At 45.7% G+C, this 27,755-nt stretch overlaps 1 protein-coding gene across 2 annotated transcripts in view; it reads left to right on the plus strand.

The window, feature by feature from the left end:
• Positions 1–27,755, plus strand: part of ASTN2 (astrotactin 2) — a 766,181-nt gene that overhangs the window by 246,269 nt on the left and 492,157 nt on the right. For both annotated transcript variants that reach the window (XM_004677396.2, XM_012721364.1), the window contains exon 5: positions 14,118–14,225. In XM_004677396.2, coding sequence (XP_004677453.2) covers positions 14,118–14,225 — 108 coding nt within the window. The remainder of the gene's footprint in view (positions 1–14,117; positions 14,226–27,755) is intronic.

Genomic DNA, 27,755 nt, shown 5'->3' on the forward strand with positions numbered 1-27,755 from the left:
GAACTCATGCGGAAGTGGCTTTAGCTTCTCAGTGCAGTGCTTTAACCCGCTGCGCCACCAGGGAGGGCCAACTTTTTTTTTTTTTTAAGATTTATTTACTTACTCATACAGAACTGGGGTACAGGCCAGAGGTGCAGGGGGCAATGAGAGGATTCACCAGAGACAGAGTGGGGAGCAGAACAGGCAGATCAACTGACACTCACTGCTGAGGGGAGCCACAGTGAGACAGAAGAGGTCTGCTATGCCATGTGGCTTGGCTTCATGACCGGGGATTGAACTTGTGAAGCAACTCTGGCCAGCTTGATAATAGTGCTGTGCTTTAAACCGCTGCATCACCATAGAGGGCCCCTGTTTATCTTTTTAAATCTTCTGTTCATATTAGAACATTCTTATTAATATGCCTGCAAGGTCACTGATTATTTTCTGTTATCTCCATGCTATTAAGCTCTTCCAGTGTGTGTTTTTTTTTTTTAATTTTCATTTGTTTTGTGTTTTCTTTTCTTTTCTTTTTTTCATTTATCAGTCTTAAAACCTTCATTATTGTGTGTGAGATTTTCCTGTAAGAAGTCCTACATTTTTTAGTCATTATCATTTTTTTTTTTTTTTACCAAAGTGAGCACAATGGTAGTAGTGGGTTAAAATGTCCATCCAGATCACCATCGGTTGGTCTTTGTTGATGTCTGCTCCCTAGATAAAACTTTTGGTTCACCACTATTAGAGCAATTCGGTGTTAAATTCCAGAAATGTTGGGTTTATTGTATAAAGATTTAGGAATCTGATTTTCAAAGAATGACAGTGTTTGGTTTATGTCGGCGGTGAACTTGATTAGACGCCCTCCTCCCCTTTTGCTGGGTTGAGCAGCAGCATCTACCACAGTTACGTCCTTGATCTGAGCTGCTGGGAGTCTGTGTCACACATGTGTGGCTTAGAAATCATCCAGACATGTGACAGAGATCGCCCACAGTTGGGAGACCCTTCTGTGGATCTCCCCTTCTCTGGAGCCCTCCTCACGCCCCAGTGGCCTTCTTGATCTGTGATTTGCCCCTGGGCACTCCATCCAGAAGGCCAGCAGAAATCTCCTGGTCTTTTAGTTGCCTTGAGCTATACTGAAATGATGTTTAAGCTCAAGACAACATAGGAAGATGGGAAATTCACACTGTGCTACCAATACACACCTGCTTCTATCTCTTTCCCAAAGCACTCAGATAATTTGTGTATGTGTTTTGTCTAGATGTATTGTTGTTACCTGCTGGAGGGAGGAGTTGTATCTTATGCCTTCATATCAAAAGCAGAAGTCCCAATCTCTGCAGTGCAAATCAGTTTACTCTTATAGTATTTAAGTTTTTTGCCCCTTCCTTAAAATTAAAATTAAACCTAATCCATCTTCATCAATACTCTTTAATATTCTAACATAATTAGACATGCCTGTCTGGTTGGGCATAAAGATAGTTCTTTTCCATTTTTCACATATGTATAAATAACATTGCAGTGGGTATAGTGTTGCATAAACTCTCTCCTATATTTAGGATGGTTTCCTTAGGGTGAATTCCCAAAAGTGGGTCAAAAGGGAATGGCATTTTTAAGGCTCCTTTTTATCTTGCCAACTTGCTTCCCAAAAGGGCCCTACAAATTTGCACAGCTTGCAACAATTTAGGAAAATGATCATTTCATAAAACCCTTACCAGCACGGGATGTTATTAAACCAAAAAAAAAAAAAATCGTAACCAAGAGTTTATGAACACATGAACATATAATATTTAAGTACCGAGGATAGGCTTTTCTGGTTTTATAACTGCACTCTAAAACTGAACTGAATGTATGACGGCAAGGAAGACTCAACAATGAAATCCCAAATAAAATAATCACAAGGAGTTAAAGCGAAGGAGGAATTTGAAATACTTACAGGGAGAAGCTATATTTGTATATGAAACTAAAAGAAAAATGGCCAAACATGTATAACAGTTTAGCCAAACTTATGAAAATATTACCAGAAAAGGCTGACACTTCAAATTTGTCAAGCAGGTTGGTAAAACTTGAAAGAAAACAAACAAAAATAAAACCAGCTTTTAAAATTGCTTTTGGAACAATAAAAACAAGAAAATGATTGTCCCGTTGCATGAGACAACTGAAACCTTATTACGAGATGAAAGTATAAAGCTAAATTTATTCTTAGTCTGTCATATCTGTCACTTATAAAGAAGAAAGTCTGAAAACTGAGAAAAAGAGAATAAAGATGTTTCAAGAGAAACAGAATTCTAGCACACAGTGGAGGTGCTGCAAACTTACTTCGAAGTGTCTGCATCAGTTTCAATCTCCAGAAACAAGCAAGTTATTTTTCCAGAGCTAAATAATTTAATGATATGTTTCGACAACCATAGAGATAGTTTTTCTCTTAGAAGAATCAAAGTAGTTTAGAGACACTTTCAAAATTCTGGAGAAGGGTAACTCTTATCCTGCTTCTGAATGGTTGGTGAGGCACTTTTGACATTTGATTTTAATTCTTAAGAGCACTGAGGTCATTTGGTAAAATTTACTTAGAGAATCTGTAGAAAGGAAAACTGGTGAACACTAGAATCCATTATGGGTTCTCTAAGAATAAATCATGCCATGTGAGCTGTGTTTATAATTTGGATAGATTTGTTGCCCAGGTAAATTAAGGTAGTACCACAGAGACAGAATGTCTTAATGGCAACAATATTGTTGACAAGGCTCATCTATTATGTTCACATCCTTTATTTGAACACTCTATCTTCCCAATTGAGCACAAGTTCTAAGATGGAATGAGTATTTCTGTTTCACTCCCAAGTTCCTATCACTTCCCAGCACCTTCTAGATTCTCAGCAGATATTTATTGAATGAATTGTCTAAAGGGGAAAATCATAGAGTGCTTGATATTATAGTCAAAAGGTTCATTTTCATTATGTGGTGCCAAAGCACTTTCATTAAGGGACTTAGATCAATCTGATGGGATTTCTGTTGCCATAAGCTATCAAATCCTAATGTCCATCTAGTTCTTTTCAGCACTGATGTCATTTCTGTATAAATGGGAAGAGCTTTGGGTTTGGGATACTGTGAATAGCATGGGCCACAGTTAGACTTCCCCAGTCTATCACTTCTCATGACGGTGAGGCCTTGCCAAAGACATGCAATCCCTAAAAACATCAGTTTCATAATATTTCAACCAAAGATATCAGCATCAACAGAATTAGTTTCATATGTGCTAAATAGTTTTACTGTACACACACTTTTTGTCCTGTGTTTTGACATGTTGTAGACACTTAGTCATGGTTCATTCTTTTTCTTGCTTTCTGTTCCTTTTCATATTAACCCAATTCGTAGGTCTTCTGTTCAGGGAATAATGAAAATGTGAGGTCCCAGAATCAGGACAAACCATATCTGGAGATACTACAAAACAGGGCTGAAACATGCAGATGCAATTTAGTAGTGTAAAATGTTCTTTGCGTTCATTTAGAAAAATCAATTCTGGGCCCTCCCTGGTGGCACAGCGGGTTAAAGCACAGCACTGAGAATCTAGCCGCTTCCGCATGAGTTCGATTTCCGCCTGCCCTGGAGGTGACCACATGGTGTGGCAGACCTCTCCTGACCCGCCCGCTGCTCCCCTCAGCAGTGTACTTTGTCAATCTGCCTGTTCTGTTCCCCACTCTGTCTCTGGTGAAGCCTCTCATCACCCCTGAGCCTCTAGCCTGTACCTCAGTTCTGTATGCATAAATAAATAAATCTTAAGAAAAAATTCTTTAGAAAAATCAATTCTGTAAATACAGGATACAAAGACCAGATTTATTGCAGCATGTGTGAATAAAGAATGGAGCACACATGTCAACAAGTCAGCTGCCAGTAAAGAGGAGGCAGTTCTGGGTGCAGCACCAGTATTGCATTCAAGAGGAATGACCCATTTCTGCTCTGTGTGAGTCGGATCACACGTTAGCTATCAAGTCTAGTTCTGAGTCTCAAACTCTAAAAGGGACATGAGCCAATTGGAGTGTGTTGAAAAGCATCTGACCCAAAGAATTTGAAATGTGGGATGCATATCAAAATCCCTAAGATTTGAGAACAATGATGTAATACCCAGAGTTACAGAGGATATAAAGAAATAGTTATTCCCATACATAGCCAATCAGGAGGCAATGGGAATAAACTTTCCGGAAGACATCTTGACAATGTGGATCAAAAACTCTAAATACATCAATCCCCTTTGGTCCAGCATTTTGTATTTTTATGTGCAAGAAATGTTTTACAACTCAGTGCACAGGAATGTGTAGAAAGATTTATCTTTAGGAACATGTGATGCAGTAATACAAAGAATAATTGGAAGCAATAGAAAGTTTAGACAATAGGGAACTGGTTGAGTAAATGATGATAGATTGATACAGTGGAATATATTGCAGGCATTAAATACTACTAAAGGTGAATACTTAATGACATGGAAAAATGTATCTGACTTATTTTAGTTGGCTTTATTTTAATTCCACAAGTAATCTCAGTTCATTTTGGGAAAAAAAAAACAGAAAAATAAAGGTAAATACAAAAAAGAAAATTTCAATATTCATAGAAAATCACTGTTAACATTTTATTGGCTATAGGTTTAGATATACACAAATAAGCTACTGATATACACCCAGCTCTAGAGATCTGGATATGTACATCATATGTAAATTATACATTAGTAAAAGTGTCAAATATAGTTGCATCTCAACTGACATAAATTCATTCTCACATAAATGAATGAAATCAATAGATGCATAGATATTTTTAAAGAAAGCAAAGCTCACAAGATGCACTCAAGCTACAAGACAATAAAACTCAGTTGTAAAAATGTATGCCTATAAATTTATGCTTAGAAGCTAGAAACTGGAAATAAGCGAACTCAGTTGGGAATGGTAATGCTCGACTTGCTTATTGTTTCTCTGGTTGTGTTTTCTTCCTTGTATTTCTAATTTTCCACAATAAATGTGTATTGACTTTATAATTCAAAATAATCATAATTTTATCAGGCGTAGGGTATTAAGGATGGCTAAATGTGTTGTTCGTAATATTTAGCTTGGGTGGCAGTATAATTGATAGACACACAAGGAATCTTCAGACAGCAGAGGGCCATCATATGGGGTGAGAGATAACCCAGACTTGTGATTCCAAAAGACCAGACAGAATATGGAGAGTGGAAATTGCAGCCAATTTAATTCCTGGCCATCTTCACAGATCTGGCTCAGCTCTCTTAATCGGTGACATCCCCTGGCCTTGCCTCCTGTATCGTGGTCTCTGCTCTGTCACTTATGAACACTGTATCTTTGAAGTCACATGGAGTCTTCTCATTCTTCTCATCTTTTAATGGGATAATAATGCTCATCTCATTCAATTATGGTGAAGGTCAACTGATGAAGGTCAAATAGGCTGCTGTCTTTGTAAAGAAAAGTAAGGTATAAAGTGTTGTGCAAGCTTTGCCAGAAGTTAGTGTTTTCTATTAAATCATACACAGTGACTGAAAGGACAGGAAGTGTGGATGGTGACAGGAAAGATGCAGGACGTCATTCTCTGGCTCCCTGGTTCATCTTTCTGTTGCTCAGGGCTGCCAGAGGCTGACAGCACAGAGGAGTACGGATTTTTTGTAAGAGTGGAGCCCCTTCCATATAACGTACCACACCCCAACTGTCACGCTTTCACAACATCACAATCTCTCATGCTTATGAACTGTAGACCTCAGACATTCATAAGGGGAAAAGGGGACATGGGTTATCCTGGTTCCTCAATGCCTGGGATCCCACTGGAGAGGTTCACACATGTGTGGGGAACTGAGATGGCTGGAGCCTGGGGTCAGCTAGATGTTGCTTTTCTCATGTGTTCTGTCACCTGGGCCAGGATGTCTTGAAGGCTGCGCTCAGCCGGGACTATTGGCTGGATCATTTCAACACAACTTCTCCATGTGGCTGAGGCTTCACAGTGCAGTGGCAGGTTACAAAGAGGGAGCAAGTGGCTACATGTTTGGTACTTCAAGAGAAGTAAAGATGAAAGATGCATGGCCTTCCATGACACAGCCCTGGAGGTCATGCAGAGACGCATCCTGGTAGCCCCTTTATTACAAGCACCACCCTACAATAGCCCCAGTTAAATGGGAAGGAAATTAGAGCCCATCTTTGAGGGGATGGTAGCAAAGATCACACTGCAGAAGAGACGGGGATGAGAAATTTTGTTATAGCAGCCTTTGAAAAACACAGCCTCCCGCAGGAATGTTCTAGAAGACGCAACTTTACTTTCATGAAATACTGAGTTAAGCTTCATAGGAGAGCTTCTTCTGCTTCTTTGGGGCAGGTTTGGGGACAGATTGAACTAAACCCCCACTTGGGTGGTGGGCTAATCACTGCCGGGATGGCTGTATTAGAGTGAAGGTCAGGTGAAGAATGTACTTAGACTGCAGCTGTAAAGAGAATCTGTGTTTTTAAAAATAAGCACTTTTATTAAGTGTCTTATTTTATTAACAAGCATTAGATCATCATGGAAGGAAAATTATAGAATGCAGATGAGCAACAAGAAGAAAAAATTTAAATACCTAATTTTAAAATTACCACCCAGAGCAGAACCACTAAAGCCCCATAATACATAATACATAATATTTTTATGTGCATGTATATATGCCTGCATTTACATACAGAATGGGGTCATTTTGTGCTTACAGTTTTGCCATATGCTTTTGAAAACCTAGTTCATAACCTCAGTTCATCAACATTGCCATGTCATTTTTTACCTTCCTCTTTATTTTTGACATTGAAATATATTTACCAGGGCCCTTCCTGGTGGCGCAGTGGTTAAAGCACAGCACTAAGAAGCTAAAGCCACTTTCCCATGAGTTCGATCCCCATCCCGGAGCTGACCCACGTGGCACAGCAGACCTCTCCAGACCCGCCCACTGTTCACCTCAGCAGTGTACTTCATCAATCTGCCTGTTCTGCTCCCCACTCAGTCTCTGGTGAAGCCTCTCACCACCCCTGCACCTCTGGCCTGTACCCCATTTCTGTATGCACAAATAAATAAATCTTAAAAAAAAAAAGAATGATATATATTTATCTGTTAGTACACACATTCAGGGGCCTTCACAGCAAATATCGCAAGTGTGTGTCAATCCCACAAGTGGAACCCAGCTCCAGCTCTGCATTCTTCTCTGTGTATCCTTTCACCCCACAATCATCCTGGAGAAATTTGCATGTCAGTAGAAGAGATTTACGTCACTGTATTTAAAGACCTCATGAATGTCTACTGGCGAGAGATGGCCTGCCTTTTTTTTTTTTTTAACCAGTTCTCTATAAATATACTTTGGTCAATGTTTGCCAAAATTATAGTCATGTTTAATCATACTTAACTATAAACATGTTTTAACTATCAAAACTAGTTTTAAAAATTCAACATGGAACCCAGGAATGCTGCTTAATCTTCTTTTGGGGGTTAGTAAACCCCCAAAGTTTGAATCCAGGTCCAGCCCCATAACTGCCGTGTGACTGCAAGCGGGGAGCCCTTCCCTTCTCTCCATTTCCCTATTGGGGGCCCGGAAGGCTGTGTACAGTCTCCTCTGAGCAAAGGGCCCAGGCCCATAGCAGCTGCCAGATGACAAGCAGCTGTAGTCAGCTCATCTCCTGGTAGCAGATGGTTGTGGCCATCCATGTGGCCTAGAAGTCAGAGTGGTCTAGGGAGCACAGGGTGTTTCAACCGTTTCTGTCCTCTTCCCTTGGCTGGCACCATTTGTATTCCCTGGACAGTTGGGGGTCAGATGGGACTTTGCATTCCCCAGCTACATATTTCTCTATCTGGCGCAGTTCTGGGCAATCTAAAAATGCAATATCGCTGTCACCAGCCCAAGGAAGACATGGAGCCGGAATAATTTAACATGTCACCACCATCCATCATGATAGCAGGAGTGTGGAGATGGGAAAAGCAGCGTGAGCCCACCAGAGGAAGCAGAGCCAGGCTGTGGACAGGGAAGCCCATGCAGAAGTTGGAGGTTTGCAAAGAGCAAGGAGTGAGTTCACCGAGGTCCAGCGGAGGCCAGGCTTCCTGCCTGCTGCCCAGCCTTTCCCATAGTATGACTCTCAAGGTGTTTAGAGGCTGATTCATCTCATCATCAACCTGGGGTCAGATCCCTGGTTTATCCCCAACTTCATCCTGTGTCACTGTGATCCCTGGGCAGCCTCTGAAATACCTCTAACTAGCTCAATTTACCTGTCCACAAAATTGAGAGTGAAATGGAACAGAGAGGCTTAGCATCATGCCTGGAATGTCTTTAAGCTGCCCTACTGGAAAGAGAGCTCCAGGAAGTTTGCCTTAGTTTATTCACTATTTTATCTTCAGTGCCTTGAAGAGTGTGGCAAAGCCTGAGCCCAAGTCACAGTCCATGGAAGAACAAGTGAGTGCAGGGGACCTCTGGCTCCAGGGCTCCCTCTGCATCGTCCAGCGCTGGGCTCAGACTCAGGATGCTGGGACTGGACTCCACCAGCACAGCTCCACCAGTGTCGCTGTGTCTCAGCTGCCACTCCCTTCCCAGCTGGCACATCGCCCGCCCTACAGGCCTGTCGTCTGTGATGCAAAGTGTACAGAGGGTGTCTTCATTTTACTTTTTACTTGTTGAAGTAAAATCTACCCAGTTAGCCATTAACCATTGTAAAATGTACATTTCAGTACCCATTAGTAGATTCACAAGGCTGTGCAGCCATCACCTCTATCCATGCCCAAGATGCTCTCATCACCCCGAAAGAAAAGCCCATACTCATTAGCAGTCACCCTTTATTCCTTTCCTCCCTCTGTCCAGCCCTACATGCTACATTTTCTGTCTTTTTAGGTTTACTTATTCTAGATGTTTTTACATAAATGGAATTGTCTAATACATGACCTTTTATACTGACATCTTTTATTTAGAAAAACTTTGCAAAGGTCATCCCAATGCCACATATACTTCTTTCCTTTTAATGGCTGAATAATATTCCATTGTGTGGATAGACACCTTTGGTTTACCTGTTCATAAGTAGATGGATACTTGGGACAGTCCCACCTTTTTGTTTGTAAATAGTGTTGCTGAGAACATTTGTGTACAGATATTTCTTTAAATTCTCTAGTCAATAAAATCCACCAGGATTGCTGGACCCTCTGTTAATTCTGTGTTTACCGTTGGGGAACTGCCCACCTCTTTTCTGCAGTGGCAACACCATTTGTATTCCTGACCGCAACACGCGAGGGTTCCAATTTCGCTATAACTTTTCCAACACCTGTTATATCCCCATTATTTTCAGTATGGCCTCCTTAATGGAAAGAAAGTGCTGACCTCATTGAGGCATGACTTTTCATTTCCCTGGAGGGTCATGATGGATCTTCTTATGGGAAAGAACAAAGGGTTTGTGAATAAGACAAAAGCCATTGAATTTGGAGGGCCTGGCCCTTGGTAATCTGTGATCTGCAATGAGCAGCTTGAGTCTGAGGCTGGCTTGCCCCTGGCAGAGGGGAGCTAAGTTTTATCTCACCTAGTACTAGGGAGATGTCAGATGGACCGAGGACTGGGGAGAAGGCAGATGGACCCAGCTTTGGGGAGATGTCAGATGGACCTTACATTTCAGGTGTCCAAGACTACTGACCTCCACACCCACCACCTGCTTCCCCTCTCCAGCACCAGAAGAACCAGAGGCCCGTGGAATGGGTCCAAAGAGGTGCTGCCTCCATTCCGTTGTGCCTGCCAATACCTGACCATTCCTTCTCCCTCCCCACCCCTCGGTAGACATACTCAAGCAGCCCTGTGTAATTAATGACTATACTTTAGTGCACTAAATCACCAATTTCATAGGAAAATGCAAGCAGAGGAGGCCTTTCCCATCCATCTGAATCATCTCCAAGTTAGTCTGTAATTGGCCTGCGGCCCCTTCAGGTGATGGACACTGGCAGGCTCTGTGCCTTGGGCGACCACCACCTCCCTGAGATACCAGAGCAGCCAGGTATCGCCCCGCCCACAGGCATTTCCAATTCTTCGAAACACAGACAAGCAGCGACTGCATGAGAAACTGCCCTCACTTTGCTGCTTGGCAACTTTGGCAGATCATCTTCCTCCAGAGGAAGCCAGAGAGGTGAGGTAGCTTGCCCCCGGTTCACACAACTATTCCATGAGACCTGCGATTTGAACTCACATCTCACTCCAGCATCCTAATTTCTTTTTGCTACATGGCCCAGGAATTAAACCAATATAGAACCTGCTAGAATAAGTGCCTGAGGGCAGTGTCAGTGGCTATTGTCTTTTATTAGAACCTGACCCATCCCATTTATCATTCAAGTCACTTTTTTTAAAAAAAATACTCAACCCTTTAGTGGGTCTGTGGCTTATTCATCTCTTTCCTCTGCCCAGATCCTGCCCTTAATTATGCTCAATAATAACTGTTGGGTAAGTGCCTCCAGAACTGTGCTCTCCAAAAGGTAGGCAATTGAGCTGCACATGTTAAATATTTCAGTAATAATAATTTGATGTTAATCACATGTTAAAATGATAGTATTGAGGTATATCGGGGTAAGTAAAATATATTCTGGAAATTGGTTCTTCCAATTTGTTTTGGTGTCTTTAACTTTGCTACTAGACTGTCAGCAGATTTCCGTGGGTGGAGACCAGTCTCTTGGGCCTCAGCCCCTCTGGAAATGGCCCAGAGGGTGAGAATAGATGGGGGATCCATGGAGCTGTGAGGGTAGCCAGGGGCCTGATCACTGTGTGTGGGGACCTGCTGACTGGAAGCTGGATCTCCCGGATCCCCATCAGAGCTTGTGTGAGACCAGAGGCTCCGGGGAGGAAGCCAGCCTGGGCCCTTCACACCTGCACACTCCTCCCCAGGATATTTCAGCTGCTATGTAGGCTCTGCAGATGGGCCACCTGATGTCAACCCCATTCCCCTCCTCCCTCTCTCACATCACCTCTCTGAGATGACGGGTGTTTATTCATCAGAAATAGAAGTTCAGCATACTGTGGGCACTTGGTGAGGTCTTTGCTTGTGTTTCCTTGTCCACCAGCAGAGAGACAGGGGACTAGTCTGCAGCTCTGTCTGCATCTGCAGCGGATCTTGCCCTTACAAGCTGTGGGACCATGGGCCAGTGCCTTCATCTCCTCACCCATTAAAATGAGAGCAAAAATAGTTACCTGCCTCCAAGGGCCACTGCAATGATTCAAGGAGGCTGTGCACACTGATGCTTTAGCACAGGGCCTGGCACAGGATGGAGCTGTGCAAGGTGAGCTCTCCTGATCATATGCAGCTTGTCACCCCCACTAAACTGACCCACTAGGGAAAGAATCCCTGGACCCCTGTCCACCACATTCACTATACTGGATGAGGAAAATGGGTCATTTGTTTGAAAGAAGAGAGAAGATAGAAGGAAGGGAGGATTTAATTGGATGATTAAAAGTCTTGGTCTAAAACAAACATATGGAGAGCTTGAGTCCTCACAGGACTCTTTCTCTGTTGCCCTGGACACAACGGGACATTTGGTAGAAGTGTCCTATGAACAACGTGACTATTTCATCAGATGCCATCATTATTCTCTTGGCCGAGAATTTTGCAGAGAACAAAGATGTTCCATCCTCTCTCCCTCCTTCCCTGCCACCTCCTTCATCCCTTCCTTTCCCTCTTTTTCTGCAACAGTAAAATAGTAATTTAAAGAGCTCTTCAGGCCTCTGGAGACTGCTGCTCTTCCACTACTTCCAGAATCTCCATGGGGCTCTGCCAACTCATTTCAAAAGAGAGCATTTCATTCTGGAGCTGCACTGGGTAGAATCAGGGGTCTCCTGCCATCTCCAGGCCCAATACTTAGTTGCAGGGGATGGGAGAAGCTTGTATAAGTGGCAGGGACAGACTGCCGTCAAAGGCATATTTGAAGGCAGAAATCAGACATTGCTGACCCTTGTCTATCCATCCAGTAGAACATGTCTCAGGGGAAGGGGGACAGCAGGGGAGGGGCAGGGGTCAATGCTCCATTTGAAAGAACATAAAGAACATTCAAATGAGAGACTGTCATGAGCAACCACAATTTGAGACTAGCTATCAGGTAAGGTACCAAGTCTAACGTCACTCTTTATGGCCAATCACTTTTCTGAATCTTAAGTTGCCTAATGTACGAAGTGCTGTAATAGGCCTCTCTCCGTGAGTACCAGAAGTGTGGGATGTGATGATGTTGCTAAACTCAGAACACGGCCCTTGGTGATGCTCAGAGGAAGGACAGGTTGCTTTTGCTGCCGTTGCCTCTTGAGTCATTTCAAGGAAAGCAAGGAGAAGACGTGAGAACCCAAATTTGGAACAGAGCAAACTAGCCCGATAGCCTGCTACTCACTGGCCGTGTGAATTCCAGCAAGTACCATTGCCCGTGTGTGTTTTGTGGCTCTGTTTTGCCATGGGGTTTGTTATTTGCCCCTCCCCTGTGAGTGTATCTTGACGATGACTATACAGCAATATTAGCAGTTCTTCTCAGTACATAGTCGATCTTTTAACAATGTTGCTAGAATGAATGTATTCAGTGGAGTGTGTGAACCCTATTTCTATATGTTGACCATTTCCAGTGCCCTCCTAGAGGAAATGACAGCATGAATTCTTTAGTCAGTTGGATAACACTTCCTCTAATGTGTTTTTTTTTTTTTCCATTGGATGTAATTTTTGAATAGGTACTGGGTTTGCATGGTGCTTGATTTAATCGAGTCAGAACATTTTAGGACAAGGCAGAGGCTTCTGCCCATCCTTCAGTCCTTAGTTCCCCATCCAGGACCATGACTTTATTAGGTTCCTGAGTCGGTATGTTAATGTAGGTGTCTGGAGCTCATGCAATAAACGGTTCTCTAAACCAAAGTCCCTACTCTCCCCTGCCCACCACTCAGCTCCCAACATGGCCGGAGGTTCTCCCCACCCCCTCTGTCCTCTCTTGGGTAAAGAACCCATCCTTTAGCCCCCCTCTTCACATCCTGTACTATTTTCTAATAGTAAAAAAAAAAGTGAGAAAGCCAAATAAGAAGAAACAGAAATGCATGTTTTCCCCTTCAGGAAATCTTTTACTTCCTTGTTTTTATGATTAACTTTTCATCCTATGTAAGTCCTTCCACATGCCTCAGAATTGTGTCTGAAGCAGCCCTGTGCTATGCTCTTCTGTACATTCTCTCTGCCCTGGGCTTCAGCCAGACACTCTACTGCTCTTACCTGGGGACCACTGAATCTTTGGTACATTGGGTGCATTCACCCACCCTTTCTGAGCCCTGTATGCCAATGTTATATCTTCCTTGTATGCACAGTTGATGAACTGTTCTCTTGTTCTGGAACATTCCATGATGACTGTGCATGATGATCTATTCTTGCTCTGAAACCTTCCATGACACCCAAAGTAAAGCCCCCTGTCCTATGTGTAACACCCAGTTTTCCACATCTGCTTCTCTGTAGATGTTGACACCCAGCTGGGCATAATTCCCCCACCCCGACTATTGCAGGCCTGACCTTGGAACTTCATCTTCTACCACTGAAAGCTGTTCATCCTTCCAGCCCTGCCCTGACATCTTCCATCCTCCATAAAATCATCCCAGGTCTTCCAAGTTGGGATGGATTTCTCTCCCCCACATTCCCAGCATCGCATCATCCGATAAACATAAAGCATGAATAAGGTTAAAGGCTCTTAGGATCTCACTGGTCTACTAGACTAGTTTCTGATCCCTTGGCTGGCAAGGACCTGGCAACATCTGTCTTTTCTCCCCCATGTCTCACTCTGAGCCTGAAAGACAGCAAGCACTTGATTGCAATGTGTGTAAGATTGAGTTGCCAGTGTTGGATTATAGGTTGTCTCCTCCTACAAAGCAACAATCATATAATGCCCATCAGGTATTTCAACTACCCTGCCTCTTTGCTCTTCACCAGGTTCAGAAAGGTGAGGTCACTCCTCAAGGTCAAGCAGCCCTGAGCTGTAACTGGACCTCAGTTCTCTCTTACTGCCCTCCATAAACCACGCCTCCTCCTGGATAGGGGGATTCACAATGCGAAGCCTGTGGTGAGGTCGCTGATCTTGGGAAGGCTGAGGGCTTGGACAGGGGCTGGGACCTACAGAGACTGACAAGTTGTGATCCCTCGCAGGGGGCATCAGCTTCGGGAGAACCAAGGGGACTTCAGGGTCAGAGGCAGACGACGAGACCCAGCTGACGTTCTACACCGAGCAGTACCGCAGTCGCCGCCGCAGCAAAGGTAAGGAAGTTGGGGGGAAGATTCTAGATCTCGGGGGGGGGGCAGATTGTTTGCTCAGTGACAAACCCTAAATCTTGTTCAACCTGGTCCCGAGCTTGTTACCAGGCCTCTGAGACCCTGGTTAAGTTAGTGACAAACATATTCTCTGCCCGGGATCCCTTCTTTAGTTCCTTTCAGTTCCACCTCATTTCTCCATGGATTCAGGAAGTTTCTTAAGTCTATGCAGGTGTTTTTGTTTGTTGACTCCAGCACAAGAAATGAAATATCTGAGAGAATCAGACAGCAAGGACAGTGGTTCACACAGAGGTTGGGTGGTGCAGGGGTGCACATCATAGAGGGCGTGAAAGGACCTGACAACTCAAGTCAGAGATTCTTTGCCCCGACGCACAAAAGGAAGCACGCTCAGCAGTGAAACACGCAGAGCCTGTGTGCCAGAAGCGCAAAGAATCCTGTTTCCCTAACACAAGACAGAGGGAGAGTTCTCCAGTTGGTTCATCTCGGCAGAACAACATGGGGCTTTCTAGATCAGGGCTTGGGCAGAGGACGTCAGTGTCGATGCATGACTGCTTCTCACGAGGACACCCAGTGTGACAGGGAGAGTGACCCCGTGGAGGACGGGTCCTGGGGGCCAGGGCACAGTGCTCTGGCAGTGGGGCTTGCCTTGAAGGGCATGAGGTCCCGATTTCCGGCAGCCAGCCCTGTGTGCCATTCCTTTCTGAGTGTTTGATAAGGAGGGGCAAGCAGCAAGTTCAAGATTGCATTTTTGGAAGAGAATGTGGAAAACAAAACTGAACGCCACTCAGGCCAGGACCTCCAGCCACGTGATGGCAGCCAGACAGAGCGTGTGGCAGACCTCGCACCCCGCCCCCAACCCCCGACCACCACCTCTGCTCAGAGGTGGCTGGGAAGGAGGCAAGGAGCAGCAAGCCTTCCTTACAGAACAATTCTGCTGACTTTACCCACCTGGTGGACAAGGAGCATAGGCCACCTAGTGTGTCCCGGCAGCTTGTACTCTTCGGGAACTTATCGTCTGAATAGCTCAGTTTTCTTCTCTGCAAAATGGGCCTTGGAATGTCCTCTTAGACTCTGGGATGAGTTTTCTTTAAGTTACGTTAGCAATGTAGCGCAGCCCCTGGTGTGTGCTAAGGGAAAAGAAAGTGCAGTCTGTCACCTCAGGCAGCTCCCAGTTGCTTCCCACAGCTCCCGAGCCCTGGTGCCAGCATGCAGGACACTCACACACCCTCCCTGCTCTCCCCTCTCACCAGGGCCAGTGACTGCTTATCTCCCCCAGCCCTCCCTGCCCTGCGGCCTTTTCCCTGCCACCTCTTTCCCACCACACCTCTTTCTTCCTCCTCAATGCCCGGGTCTGTCTGCCTGTGTGCTCGCTTCCTTCAGGTCTAGTTCTTGTTGCTCGCTTTCTCTCTGCTCTATTGCCACTGCCATTCTCATTCAATCTTTTCTTCCATTCTTGTCTGTGTTCTTGCTTCTCTCCACTCATACCCCCTTGTGCATTCTTCTCTTCCTACCTCTCTGCTTTTCCTCCAGCTATTTCCTAGTCAAAGTTTCCTTCCTTGGCTCTTTCACCACCCCTCTCCCTTCCTCCCTTCCTGCCTCCTGTCTCCCGCCCTTCACTCCTCCTCCCATCCTCTCCAGCAGGGCCACGTCTGTCCTCCCAGAGCCTCCACCAGCATTCTCCCTCACAACGCCCACTCCTGCCCTATGAAGGGCAGGTCTTTGGCGAAGCCACTCCACGCCTTATCTCCCCAGGTCATCCTAGCCAGCTCCTGGGCTCCCCCGTCTGCAGACTTCATTTACCACAATTTCACGTTTATATTATCTGGGCCACATCTGTACCCTCTGCTGAATTGCAAGCTTCCTCAGGATGGGCACATTGTTATGCCCGGCTTTCCGTCCATGGCACCAAACAAAAGGATGAATCCATAACAGGCACCGGCTTTATACTCTTGAGTGAATGGGTGATGCATGATTGAATGCATGAAAAAATGCCTGGCCCAGTGTCTGGGTTATTGTGTTCGGGACGGGCGCTGCTTCTCTGTCGGCTTCTCTTGTTTTATCTTGCTCTTTGCCCACATACTAGAAAAGCCTCTCTCTCTCTTTCCCCCTGCTCTTCCCTGCTCCTTTAAATAGGACTGAGACCTCAGCGCTGTCTGCTTCCACGCCCGTGTCTGTGGTTGGGACGGCCTGTGTACTGATGGCAAAACCCCACTGTAGCGGGGTCCTTGCTTCTAGCTGACATGCGGTCTGTCCAAAAGGTCCCCTAGCAGAGAGGTACGTGCCCTGGACAGTGGTAGAGATTGGGGCATACAGTGGGAGGAGGGAGGAAGCCTTTAACAGGTTCTTCCAACCTAGGGTTCATGCTCTAACATCTCCCCAGAGATAAGCAAAGTTGACATTAAGGTCAGTCAGCCTGGCTTTGAGTCTTAACTTGGCCTTGTTCTTCACGTGGCCTGGATGGACTTTTGTCCTGAATTCTTCCCTCTGTATGAAGGAGGCCTGCTGGCTCCTTCTTCAGAGAGTGAGCAAATCTGGAGATGGAAGTTTCCAAGACCCACCCAAAGGTACTTGAGGTATTTTCTTCTTTCCTTGTGAAATTTCCCTTCCCTTGGAAATATTCTAAACCACAAAGTACCAAACAAAATCAGCCAAAATCCCAGTTTGTGCTATGGGGGAGTTGAAGGGGGAGAGGTGTCTAGGATAAGAAATGCATGATTTAGCCAGTCATCATATAGTAATGTACAATGCAGTGTGGTCAGAGGCCTCCTGTGCTTTGTAGTGGACATGAGAGAGAGGTGCCTTCTGGTGTGGCCAGGAAGAGCCACTTCCTACAGGGAAGAGCTGTAGAAACAGAGATGACCATGGAAGCAGAGGGAGCAAGGGGCCAAGACAGAGACCCTGGTGTGGCCATCAGATAGGATGCCATCAGGAAGCTGCATCCGTTCTCTGTGAATGGCCAGGAGGCTGCACCTGTTCTCTGTGAATGGCCAATTCGTCTACATTTTTGACTTTGCGGGCCACACAGTCACTGTTGGAACTAGAGCTACTCAACTCTGCCCCCGACCTCGAAAACTTTCTTTGACACCACATAAATCAATGAATGTCAATGTGCCCTGACAAAATGTGTCCTAAAAAATTTTATTACCCAGAATGGATGCTGGTGCAGAATTCTACAGTTTGGTTTTCTCACCCAAAGCCATTGTCATCGACATCACACAGGTGGTCCTCACCTGCAGGACCAGACCAGGGAGCCTGAGGGAACATCCCTTGCCCATGGAGTGAATCTGGTCTCCCTGAAGGACTGTGGAGTTCAGAGTTCTGCATTTGGGCAACGAAGTATCCCCCTGTCCAGCACTGATTGGAGGTTTGCTGCTTGCTGGTGGCATTCAGTAGAGCTGAGCAATGAAGTGGCTGGTTATGATCAGGTTCCGCTGGACAGAATTTTCATCTTTATTAACCAGAGACGGCACTGCATACAACTCACTGTACTTTGAGTGGGAAACGGTGGAATGAACCAGTCTGTGCACCTACCACCTGCTCAGTGACCCCCAGCCAGCTCATGCCATCAGAATGGGGCTCAGTCCAGTTGCTGGAGGGTGTCACCAGCACACACCCTGGCACAGCCCCAACCCAGTTCTGTACAAGTGGCTGTGTGCTGCGGGTCACTCCCTCATCCTCTCTGGACCTCCCTCTTTTGTACAGTAGATGCTCAGACAGTTCTAGAAACCTGGGTTTTCTGGTTCCCAACCCCATTCACTGTCCTCCAAGCTTTGCTAATTAGCTCCCCAGCAGAGAGAATCAGGCCATGAATGCTCCCTGGCTGTGTTTCACTCTTTGTCTTAACAGGGCAATCCTTGAGCAGAGATTTCTTGTAGTGATAAGAACGCTTCAATTTTAAGTGAAACTTTCTGCTGATGTGTATGGATGTAGGATTCTTTTCTTTTTGATTCCCCCACTGCCAAGGACACACACACACACACACACACACACACACACACACACACACACACACAGTTGCATCTTGTTTTAAAAGAAAGGGTCAGTTGAGGGAAAGTCCAAACTATATCTGCAGAAAAGAAAACATGTGAGGCTGAGGGTTCTGAAGTACAAACAGGAAAAGGGGATGGGTGGAGGACCTCCCAAGGATGAGGACAGAGGGCACCCCAGTGGAAGAGGAGTAGGAGAGATGCCAGGACCTGAGCAGAGGGCAAGGCTAGCAGAGGGTAGCTGGGCTGGAGAAACAGACAGGACTCTTGATAAGAGTAGCCAGCGCATCCTTTACCAGCCCTTCTGAATTCTGCAGGATGCTGCCATTCTGAAGCTAAGCCGCCCGCCCCCCATCTGCGCACTTGGAAACCAGGGCTCAGGGAAGGAGATCATTTCCCCAGGTTAAAATGTCACCTCTTCAATAACAGGGCCATCCGGCCTACTGTTAATAAGGGGTGACTCTGGGCAAAGGATATGAATATATTTTTTTCTTATTTGTGCTAATTTTCTGGAGTCCTGAAAGTATTTCCAGACTGAAACACTAAGAAAAGAGCAGCCCTTCTAGGTGGCCGGCAGACTTCATACCCGGCAGACAGATGGTCCTTGCCCCGCTGTTTCCTAGCTGAGTGGCTTAGCAAGGTAAACTTCCCTTCTCTGCGCCTGTCTCCTCTGGGCACAGGAGGCAAGACTAGTATTCTTCTGCTTTCCCAAGGCTTGTTGTGAGGGTTAAATGAGATAATGTGTGCAAAGTGTGCTCAGTCAAGCATGCAGTTGCTGCTCCCAAAATGGTAACCAGCTCAGCACAGCAAATCAGCACCTGAACCAGACCTAGATCCATGGCCTTTTGCTAAAGTGCAAATTGGTCTTGCTTCCAGAAAATAAGGAGTAGACATTTTTCTAAGAGAATAAGTGTGGCAGGTTATGTGTCTTGTGAGCATTGTGATTTGGCTTTTCTCTCCGCCACCCTCTGTCCTTGTCTAAGAACTGCTTCTTACAGGCTGGGCTGCAAGCTCTCCCTGCTACTCAGAACCTGCTACTCAGAACTGAGTAAACATGCAAGACAGCCTGATCGGTATTTAATCATCTTGTAAGCCTCTGTAGTTAGACCTACCCAAAGCCAAAGCTTTTGAGGGAAAAGAAGATGTATTCTTGGGACAGAGGAGGTTCAAGTGGAGAAGCAGGGCTCCAGAGGCCTTATTTCTCACAATCTCTTCCATCCACTGCACCTCCACCCCAGCGGAAACCCACTGAGTGCAGTGTGTTGGTGCTCCAGACAGAGGGCTAGTGAAGGTCCCGTGGTGGACTTCCAGTCAGAGTCATTATGGAGGGGGTTTCCTGGATTATCCCAGGATATGGCGTGGTCAGAGGTTGGTTCAGACAGGGGAAGAGCCAGGGAAAGGGATTGTTTGGTGCGCTTTCAAGAGAAGGAGAGCAACAGGGACAGAGGGAGGAAGAATTAAGCAAGAGAGTATCATGAAAGCTCTGGAAGGGCTAAGAGCTGGATTCCAATTCTGGGTACAACCTTGTTTAGTTATAGATGTGAACAAAGCTTTGGACTTCAGCTTCCTCTCTGTTAACCAGTGATGTATTCCCTATATATTCTTTCTTTTAATGTTATTTTAAGATTTATTTTATTTATGCATACAGAATTGGGGTACAGGTCAGAGGTGCAGGGGCAGTGAGAGCTTTCAGAGTGGGGAGCAAAACAGGCAGATTGATGAAGTACACTGCTGAGGGGAGCAGCGGATGAGACAGAAGAGGTCTGCTGTGCCATGTGGGTCACCTACAGGGCGGGGGATTGAACTCACACTGAGGCAGCTGCAGCCAGCTTGCAGTGCTGCATTTTAACCTGCTGTGCTACCAGAGAGGGCCTTCCTTATGTATTCTTAACAGTAGCACTCTGAGAGTCCATCATAGAAACCCAGACAGCAAAGAGACAAAAGACTTAAGAACCACATTTGCTGTATTGGTTTCTATGCTGGCCTGTGGCCTTGAAATATATCATCTCATATGCTTCCAACAATACCATGAGAAGGGATTATTTGTATGTCCATTTTCCAGATAAGTAAGCTGAGACTCATGCCTCTTAGCTGGATTACCCTGGGGTAGGCAGAACTAGAATTTGGACTTAGGCTCCTGGGTTTCAAAATGTGGTTGAGTCATGATGAGGATAAGTGAGATAGTGCATATAAAATAAGCACTACAGTTCCTGCCTGCCTCAGCTGTGTCCCCCATTAGAGACAGGAGGTAGCTACCTTGTCTGTGCTGGTGCACAAAACCTAGTCAGCTCCCTGCCAACTTCCTGTAGATAACTGAGTAAGCCCTCCAGGGGCGACAGCCTGGGGGAGTAGGAATAAGAAGAGTGATCAAAGCCAGATCAAGCATTCAGAAGTGAGTTTGGCATGGACAGCAAAAGGCAATGTCGCTAGGGGCCACCTCACAGGCCATCACCAAAAGGGGGTCCAGGTGTTTGATCAGATAGAGAAGTGTATGCCAGGGAGGAAGCCAGTGCCTTGCAGGAGTGGGCCCACATGTTTGTGAGACAATGTGCCCAACTGCTTTAAGTGACGTTGCATGGCCAACTTTTCATCAAGCCTGGTGGAATTTACACTCTGGAAATTGGCCTATGCAATAAGCGGGTTCTCCCGACAGCCTTCCCTCCCCAACCTCAGAAAACTCCTTGCGGGCCTTGTTTTTCACCAGCATATCCATGCAGAAACCTGTCAGTAGGAAGAGTTTAGCCACAGTCTGGGTAAAGGATTAATTTCTAGAAGTGGTCTGAGCTAGGTAGAGCCTGTCCTAGAGGATCAAATACTTGGCCAAGGGAAAAACTGTGAGCAAAGTCCAAGACTCTAGGCAGAAGATTCTTTTTGGAGGCAGGAGACAGGGTCAGTGGGAGGCTGGGTACTTAGGGCCTGGGCAGAGCTTGGACTCTTTGGTAAAGTTCTTGTGAGAAAATGATGAGCTAGAAGCTAGGTCAGCTGTGAGGTAGAAGCTGTCAGAAGCGGGGTCACTCTCTGACCTGACCTCATCTCAGAAATTCCCAGAGAACTTAAACAGCTAGTTCTGAGAAAACCTACCTCTGCTCCGTAACCTGGGAGTATCTGCTCAGGGCTTCTGGCATTAGCTATGACCTTCCCAGCTTTAAGCCACTCTGCTGCATGCAGCCTCTTGACTGAGTGCCCAACAGCACACCCTTGGTCCTCTCTGGCCTTGGGTCCTCCTTGGGTTTATCCTCTTTCTCGAGCCAGGAACTCAAAGAACTGTGATAAGAAGTTAGAAATGGATAGCAACCATTGCTGGATCGTGCTTGTGCCAAGGTCATCGCCAGCCACTGGTCTCCTGTGTGTGTGGTTACTGCCCTGTCTGGAAGGAGATGGAAGCTTCTCCAAGGTCACAGAATGAATAAGTGTCAGGGCTGGGACTCAATCCTCATTCTGTTGGCTCCAGAATGTGGTCACAGCCCCCCTCAGTACTGTCCCCTGGGAGATCTGCTGGATGTGCACTCCTTCCCTCTTGCTGGCTGTTTATAATTTGGTGTAGGCTGATACCTTTCTCTGGAAGGTTCGGGTAGCCCTTGGAGGCTTTCTGGAGCCGTTTTAGTTTCCCTTATGGGAACATCAGGCTGGGAGTTTGGATTTCTCTTACTGACAAAGAACAGTGAAATGCAGACCTAACTTTGATTTCCACCTGCACTTGGCCTTATTGAAGGAGATATTAAAGAAGAGAAAATTACATATTCAGAAATGGCTATAGGCTAAAAAAACTCCTATCTGATGTCTCTCTCTTTTCCATTTCCTCAAACCTCAGGAAAAAAAAAAAAAAGAAAGAAACAGACATTTTTTTGGTGGTGGTGGTTTTTGGTTTTTTGGTGAAGGTCCCTCTCAGATTCCCTCTCCCCAATCCGCAGAAACATTAAGCAGATCTTGGCAAATGAGGTTACTTAATGCAGCGAGAGAGTCAGACAACTTCAAAAATGCCTCCCCAAGCCTGTGACGGTCCCTGAAATATTGTTTAAATTATCCTCAGCCCCCCTCCTCCTCCCTGGTGATGCCAGCCAGCTCAGCACCTGACAGCCCCGCACTGAGGGAGGGAGACGGCTGTCAGAAATCAAATGGGAGACCAAAGGCGATAAAGCAAACATGTCGTTTTTAGTTGCTTACACTAGCGAGAAGGAATAATCAGTCTCTCGCTTTCTTGTTTTTCAACTAAGCTCAGCAGGATTTCACCCCTTTTCTGTACACTGAGATATTGGGCTCTCTGCTGTTTGCCCTAGGCGTAACTACCCTGTCACCTTCTTTCCTTCCCAACCTGCAGAAGGGTCGGGATACCTCATACCCTGCAAAGCTCCTTCCAGATAATGAAGTGACTATGGCCCTGCTTGCTAACTGCGTGCCCATCTCTTGGTTTGAGTGATCATGGATGAGTTACCTCCCAGCTTTCCATTTCTTAGTCTCAGAAATGGAGGGCAGAACCCCAACTTAAGGGATTTAGAAGGTAACCTAGCAAAGCCACATGCGACAAGAACATGAGGTGTGTGAAAGAAGAGCGAGAGGAAAAGGCTGGGACCCAGCCTGGGAAAGACTGAATACCCAGTTTAGCTGATTTCATCAAGTAACGTTGACTCAGTGTGTGTCTGCTTCTTGCAACTGTGCTACGGACAGGTACACAGAGCAATATTACAGCCGCCCTCCTGAAGCTAATAGTCTTGCAGGAAGAGAAGGGGAGGGTGTTTCACAAATAAGCACGTAGATGAATGTATCATTTCACACGGTGAGAAATGTGTCTGAAGGAAGACGGGGTGGTAGGGAGGGGAATGTCATACACAACATTTTCGAGGAATCTGCATTAAGCTGAAGACTGGAGAGTGGTTGGGAGGGGACCAGGTGCTAAAGAAACACATCTCTGTGAACAGGAAAATCCTGAATTTGAACCTGTGTGAGAGGTGGCGTTCTGGAAGCCTTTTGAAGAGAGATTCATCATTCTGTGTCTGAATGATGAGAGTATTCTTTCCACTGTGGAGGAAGAACTGAACTGGAAGGAGGAGAGGCTGGAGGCAGGGAGACCTGTTTGGAGGCCACTGAGACAGAAGGGAGGAGAACATGGGCAGAGAGGCCACGGGACACATTAAAATATGAGAAGCAGGGCCCTCCCTGGTGACACGGTGGGTTAAAGCACAGCACTGAGAAGCTAAAGCCACTTTAGCACGAGTTCGATCCCCACCCCAGCAGTGACCCACATGGTGCGGCAGACCTCTCCTGACCCACACACTTCTCCCCTCAGCAGTGTGCTTCATCAGTCAACCGGTTCTGCTCCCCACTCTGTCTCTGGTGACTCCTCTCGCCGCCCCTGCACCTCTGGCCTGTACCCCAGTTCTGTCTGAATAAATAAATAACATCTTTAAAAAAAAAAATACGAGAAGTCAGTGGGAGACATCATAGAAGTCAGCCCGTGTGTGTTAACATTCTGTTTCTGCATAGCTATTGTGGTGCTTTCAGAAGCCCACATAACATTTACTTAGTAGCTCTCAGCCATTCCATGGGTCAAAAATCAGTCAGGCCATCATTGGGTTCTCAGGGCTCAAGTCAAGGAGTCTCAACTGAAGCTTCAAGTCCTCTTCCACATGGTTATGAGGAGGTTCATTTCTCATAGCTATGTCGTGGGTGCCTGCTTTTCCACTGCTGTAGATGGGTAAGGGACACCCCCAATCCTTACAGGCCACTCTCCAGCCCATGCCACATGGCCTCTCCATGGGAAGCTCACAGCATGGTGGTTGGCATCTTCAAGGTTAGTGGGGAAGCATTGCTAACACTTTGACTCTCTTCCCTCCAGGCCTCAGTCTCTTTTAAATCAGCACTTCCTTTAACCAGCCCATCCCAGATAAACCATTTTATGATGAACTCATTCAGCTGATGGAGAATTTAAGTACATCCAAAAAACCCTTCTTTTGTGTCATGAACTTAATCACAGGATGATCTCCCACCCTGTTCACACAGCCGAGGCCTAAGGCAGGGGAGTGTGCAGAATGCTGTGGAGGTAGGGATTCTGGGCCTTTGTAGAATTCGGACTCCAGGGCATGAGAGGAGGGGACTGTCCTCAGAGTGGGTGTGGACAGGAAGCTACAGACTGAGGTGAGCTTCAGGTGCATTCTGAGTAGGAAATGTCCTTCCTTTGATATCTACGTACAGTAGAACCACTCGGAGTCCCATGGGAAGGAAGAAGATGACACAGCTCAGGGCCATCTGCCCTGAGAACAGTGTAGACACTACAGGGGTTCAGGGGTGCTGTGTGACGGACTCCATGTGCCACATGGCAATGTATGGTAATGCTCAGGACCTCAAACCCACTGAGTCAAACCCATGCTGTGCTGGCCTGGCAAAGGGCGTTTTCCTTCCTGGTGTCCAGGGAGCAAATTGGCTAACCACCTGCCGTGTCTAATTAGAGACAGCTTTAGAAAAAGTGGGGTCAGTGCTGGCTCCTACATGTCCATGCTGGGGAGCCTTGTACCTGTGTTTTTGTCTTCCATCTGCTCTCTGAGGATGTGGTGTTTGAATAAATGGCACCCAGGCCTCAGAGCTATGAAGTTCTATGCTTTTCTTGTTTTCTCCCTAGTTTGGATTTAGAAACTATGGATTTCTGGCAAAGCAGGGGTTTATAAGACATGGCTCCTGCCTTTAAGAAGATTTTTCTCTGGTGTCTGCCTGTGGAAGAGGTCAAGACCACTGACAGTCTTGGGGGACATCTAGAACTGAGATGTTTCAACCCTTTTGGGGGATAGCGTGCTTATGTTTACTGGTTCTTCACCAAAGTAAAATAATGTCTTAATTTTTCTAGAGAAACTTACAAAAATAGAAACAAACAAGAACCTTCTAGATCAAATAACTCATTTCATTTTTCCCCTCCAGCCTCATCTAAATATATATATATGTACATATATATAGATAGCTATAGATATATATGCTTTCCCATCACATATTACATAAATGTAATCAGCACACACATTTGCAGTTTTTTTTTAACTTGACATTATATCACCATCATATTTTTTTCCTTGACACTCCCTATTTTTCATGATGCTGTAAAGCTGAAGATAGTCATGCAGCATAATATGTAATATTGAAAAATTAGAATGAGACTACTTGCCTAACAATGGGGGAATGGCTAAGTAAATTATTGTGCATCAACTTGATGGAATACTATGCAGCCAGATAATTGTGAAGAATGAGTTTTTAAGAAAGGCGGGTTTACAAACCACAGTGATTGCATTTGAGGACAAACAGAAAGATCCGTTTAAAAAGCTTATGTGGGTGAATCATAATTTATTACGCATGTATGTGTTATTTATCCTTTAATTTATCATGCGCACCCTGCCTATTCCCTAAAGGGATCTGAATGAGGAGACTGTCTGGTTCGTGGTGTTTAACTCACGGTCTTTGGAAACAAGCACAGCTAGTTAGGCGTTCTGGAAGATTTGTTTTGGAAATGTCACCAAGTGCTGTGGATTTTATTCTACTTTCCTACACTGAAATGACTGACTCATAGTTCCTTCTCCTAGAGTGTTTCTGAATTTGAAATAAAGTGAAAAAAGCTCTGGGCATGGTCGCTAGCAGGACATAGGTGATGAATACATACTAACGTCACATCCGGTAGAAACGACTGTATCTCAGTTTCTGGGTCAGATGTCCTCAAAGGTCTACTTTACTTTAAATTGACTTAAAATCTTGAAGAACTTTGTCCATTCCATTTCATTATTCATTCAAACCACTGGAAGTCCAGTCTTGGGACCCCTGGAGACATAAAAGTCTTTCATCTTTACTTAACAGGCAAAAATAAAAGAAGGAGGATGAAGAAGACTCAAAGTTAAATGTCCAGGTAGAAAGGGTCCTGAGCGAGGAGAATGAGCTCCTTCTGCACAGTACCTGAATGTTGCTGTGAGTGGTGGTTTCCATCCCTGTGAAGACAGGAAACATGTTGGACTTAAGAAGCAAATGCCCTCTCTTTGAACTTCTAGCCTGAGTCTTACTTAGTTAGGTTGGGGTGAGGCCCATCCCTGAGGAGTTGTAAATGCTCTCCAGCTGCTCCCAGGGTTCAGAATCACCACCTTAAGATTCTCACCCAAGACTGATGGCCCCTGCCCTCAAGACATTAGCAGCATCCTGCACTATGTAGCCTGCTCCACGACTCCCGTTCTTTATCAGTGTGGGGGTGGCTCGACACAACAGATGTTGTCAGGCTCGATGCTGATAACTAATGGGAACCCCACATCAGTCAAGTGTTGTGGTCTCAGTTTCTTTCTTTCTCCTTCTGAATCTCTAATGTCTTTCTTGGCTCAGCCAATCTGATTCTTGTGGTAAGGTACTTTGAGAAAAAATAAGATGGCTGAGAGGGTGGAGAGAGAGGGCTTCGGGATGCACAGCATTCCTAAATCAAGGGTGACTTTGAAACGGTAATCTCTGTGGGCCCTGGGGATTCCAAGAGAACTGAAGCCCAGTGTCTGCCCTTGTGGGCCTCTGGGAAAGACACATCTGGGCAGTTTCCCTTACATTGGGGAAAGTGCTATGATAGAGGGCGCTAGGGAGCTCCAGATGATGTAAAGCCATGCCATGTCTGGGTTGGTGGAATTGGGGCCAGCACACTGGCAAAGAAAATCTCTGGACTATTTATTTGTTTGTTTTTAAAGATTTATTGATTTATGCATAGAAGAGTTAGGGTACAGGCCAGAGGTGCAAGTGTTGAGACAGTTTCACCAGAGATTGGGTGGAAGCAGAAGAGTCAGATCTCCTGAAATACACTGCTGAGGGAGCAGCAGGTGGGTCAGGAGAGGTCTGCTGTGCCATGTGGGTCACCTCATGGGGAATCAAATTCATACTGCAGTGGCTGTGGATAGCTTCATAGTGCTGTGCTTTAACCCACTGTGCCACCAGGGAGACCCTTTGGCTACATTTTTAGCAAACAAGATGGTGCTGTTGAAGCAGGCTGTTGAAGGTTGAAGATTACTCCAGATAGAGAGGATTGTGAATAGAGTGAGTTTGAGCAGACTGTCCCATATACTGTGGGAAGGGAATGAAGGAAGGAGAGAGGATGGAAAAGATGTATTTTGTTCATTTTATTGAACTATACGGTGTAAGGAGCAGAGAGCTAAAGTTGACAATGGCTCAGTAATCTGGGCTTTATCCTGATGAGAAGCCATCAAGAGGCTTCAGCAAAGAAGTGATGCTTTCAGGTTTGTGTGATAGAGAGGTTACTCTAGTTTATGTGGAAGCTGGGGTGGAGGGGGACAAGGGAGAGATGAGAGAGCCCAATTAGGGGATGGCTGGCAATAATTCAGGTGAAAAATGACACCATCTGGTCTACGGCAGGGACAGTGGGTATGCAAGCCATCGCCTTTATTCCAGAATGTGTTTACAGTCCTCACCTACATACCTGCTTTGTGGTCCAGCCCCATCACCATGGCAACAGCCTCTTTAACATCCCTGGCCAGAGAGAATGATAAGAACTCTTACATCTGTTCCTGGAGGTCCTGCCTCT

Source organism: Condylura cristata, unplaced genomic scaffold (genome assembly GCF_000260355.1).
Source record: "Condylura cristata isolate star-nosed mole 26May11 unplaced genomic scaffold, ConCri1.0 scaffold00006, whole genome shotgun sequence".
Lineage (NCBI taxonomy): Eukaryota > Metazoa > Chordata > Mammalia > Eulipotyphla > Talpidae > Condylura > Condylura cristata.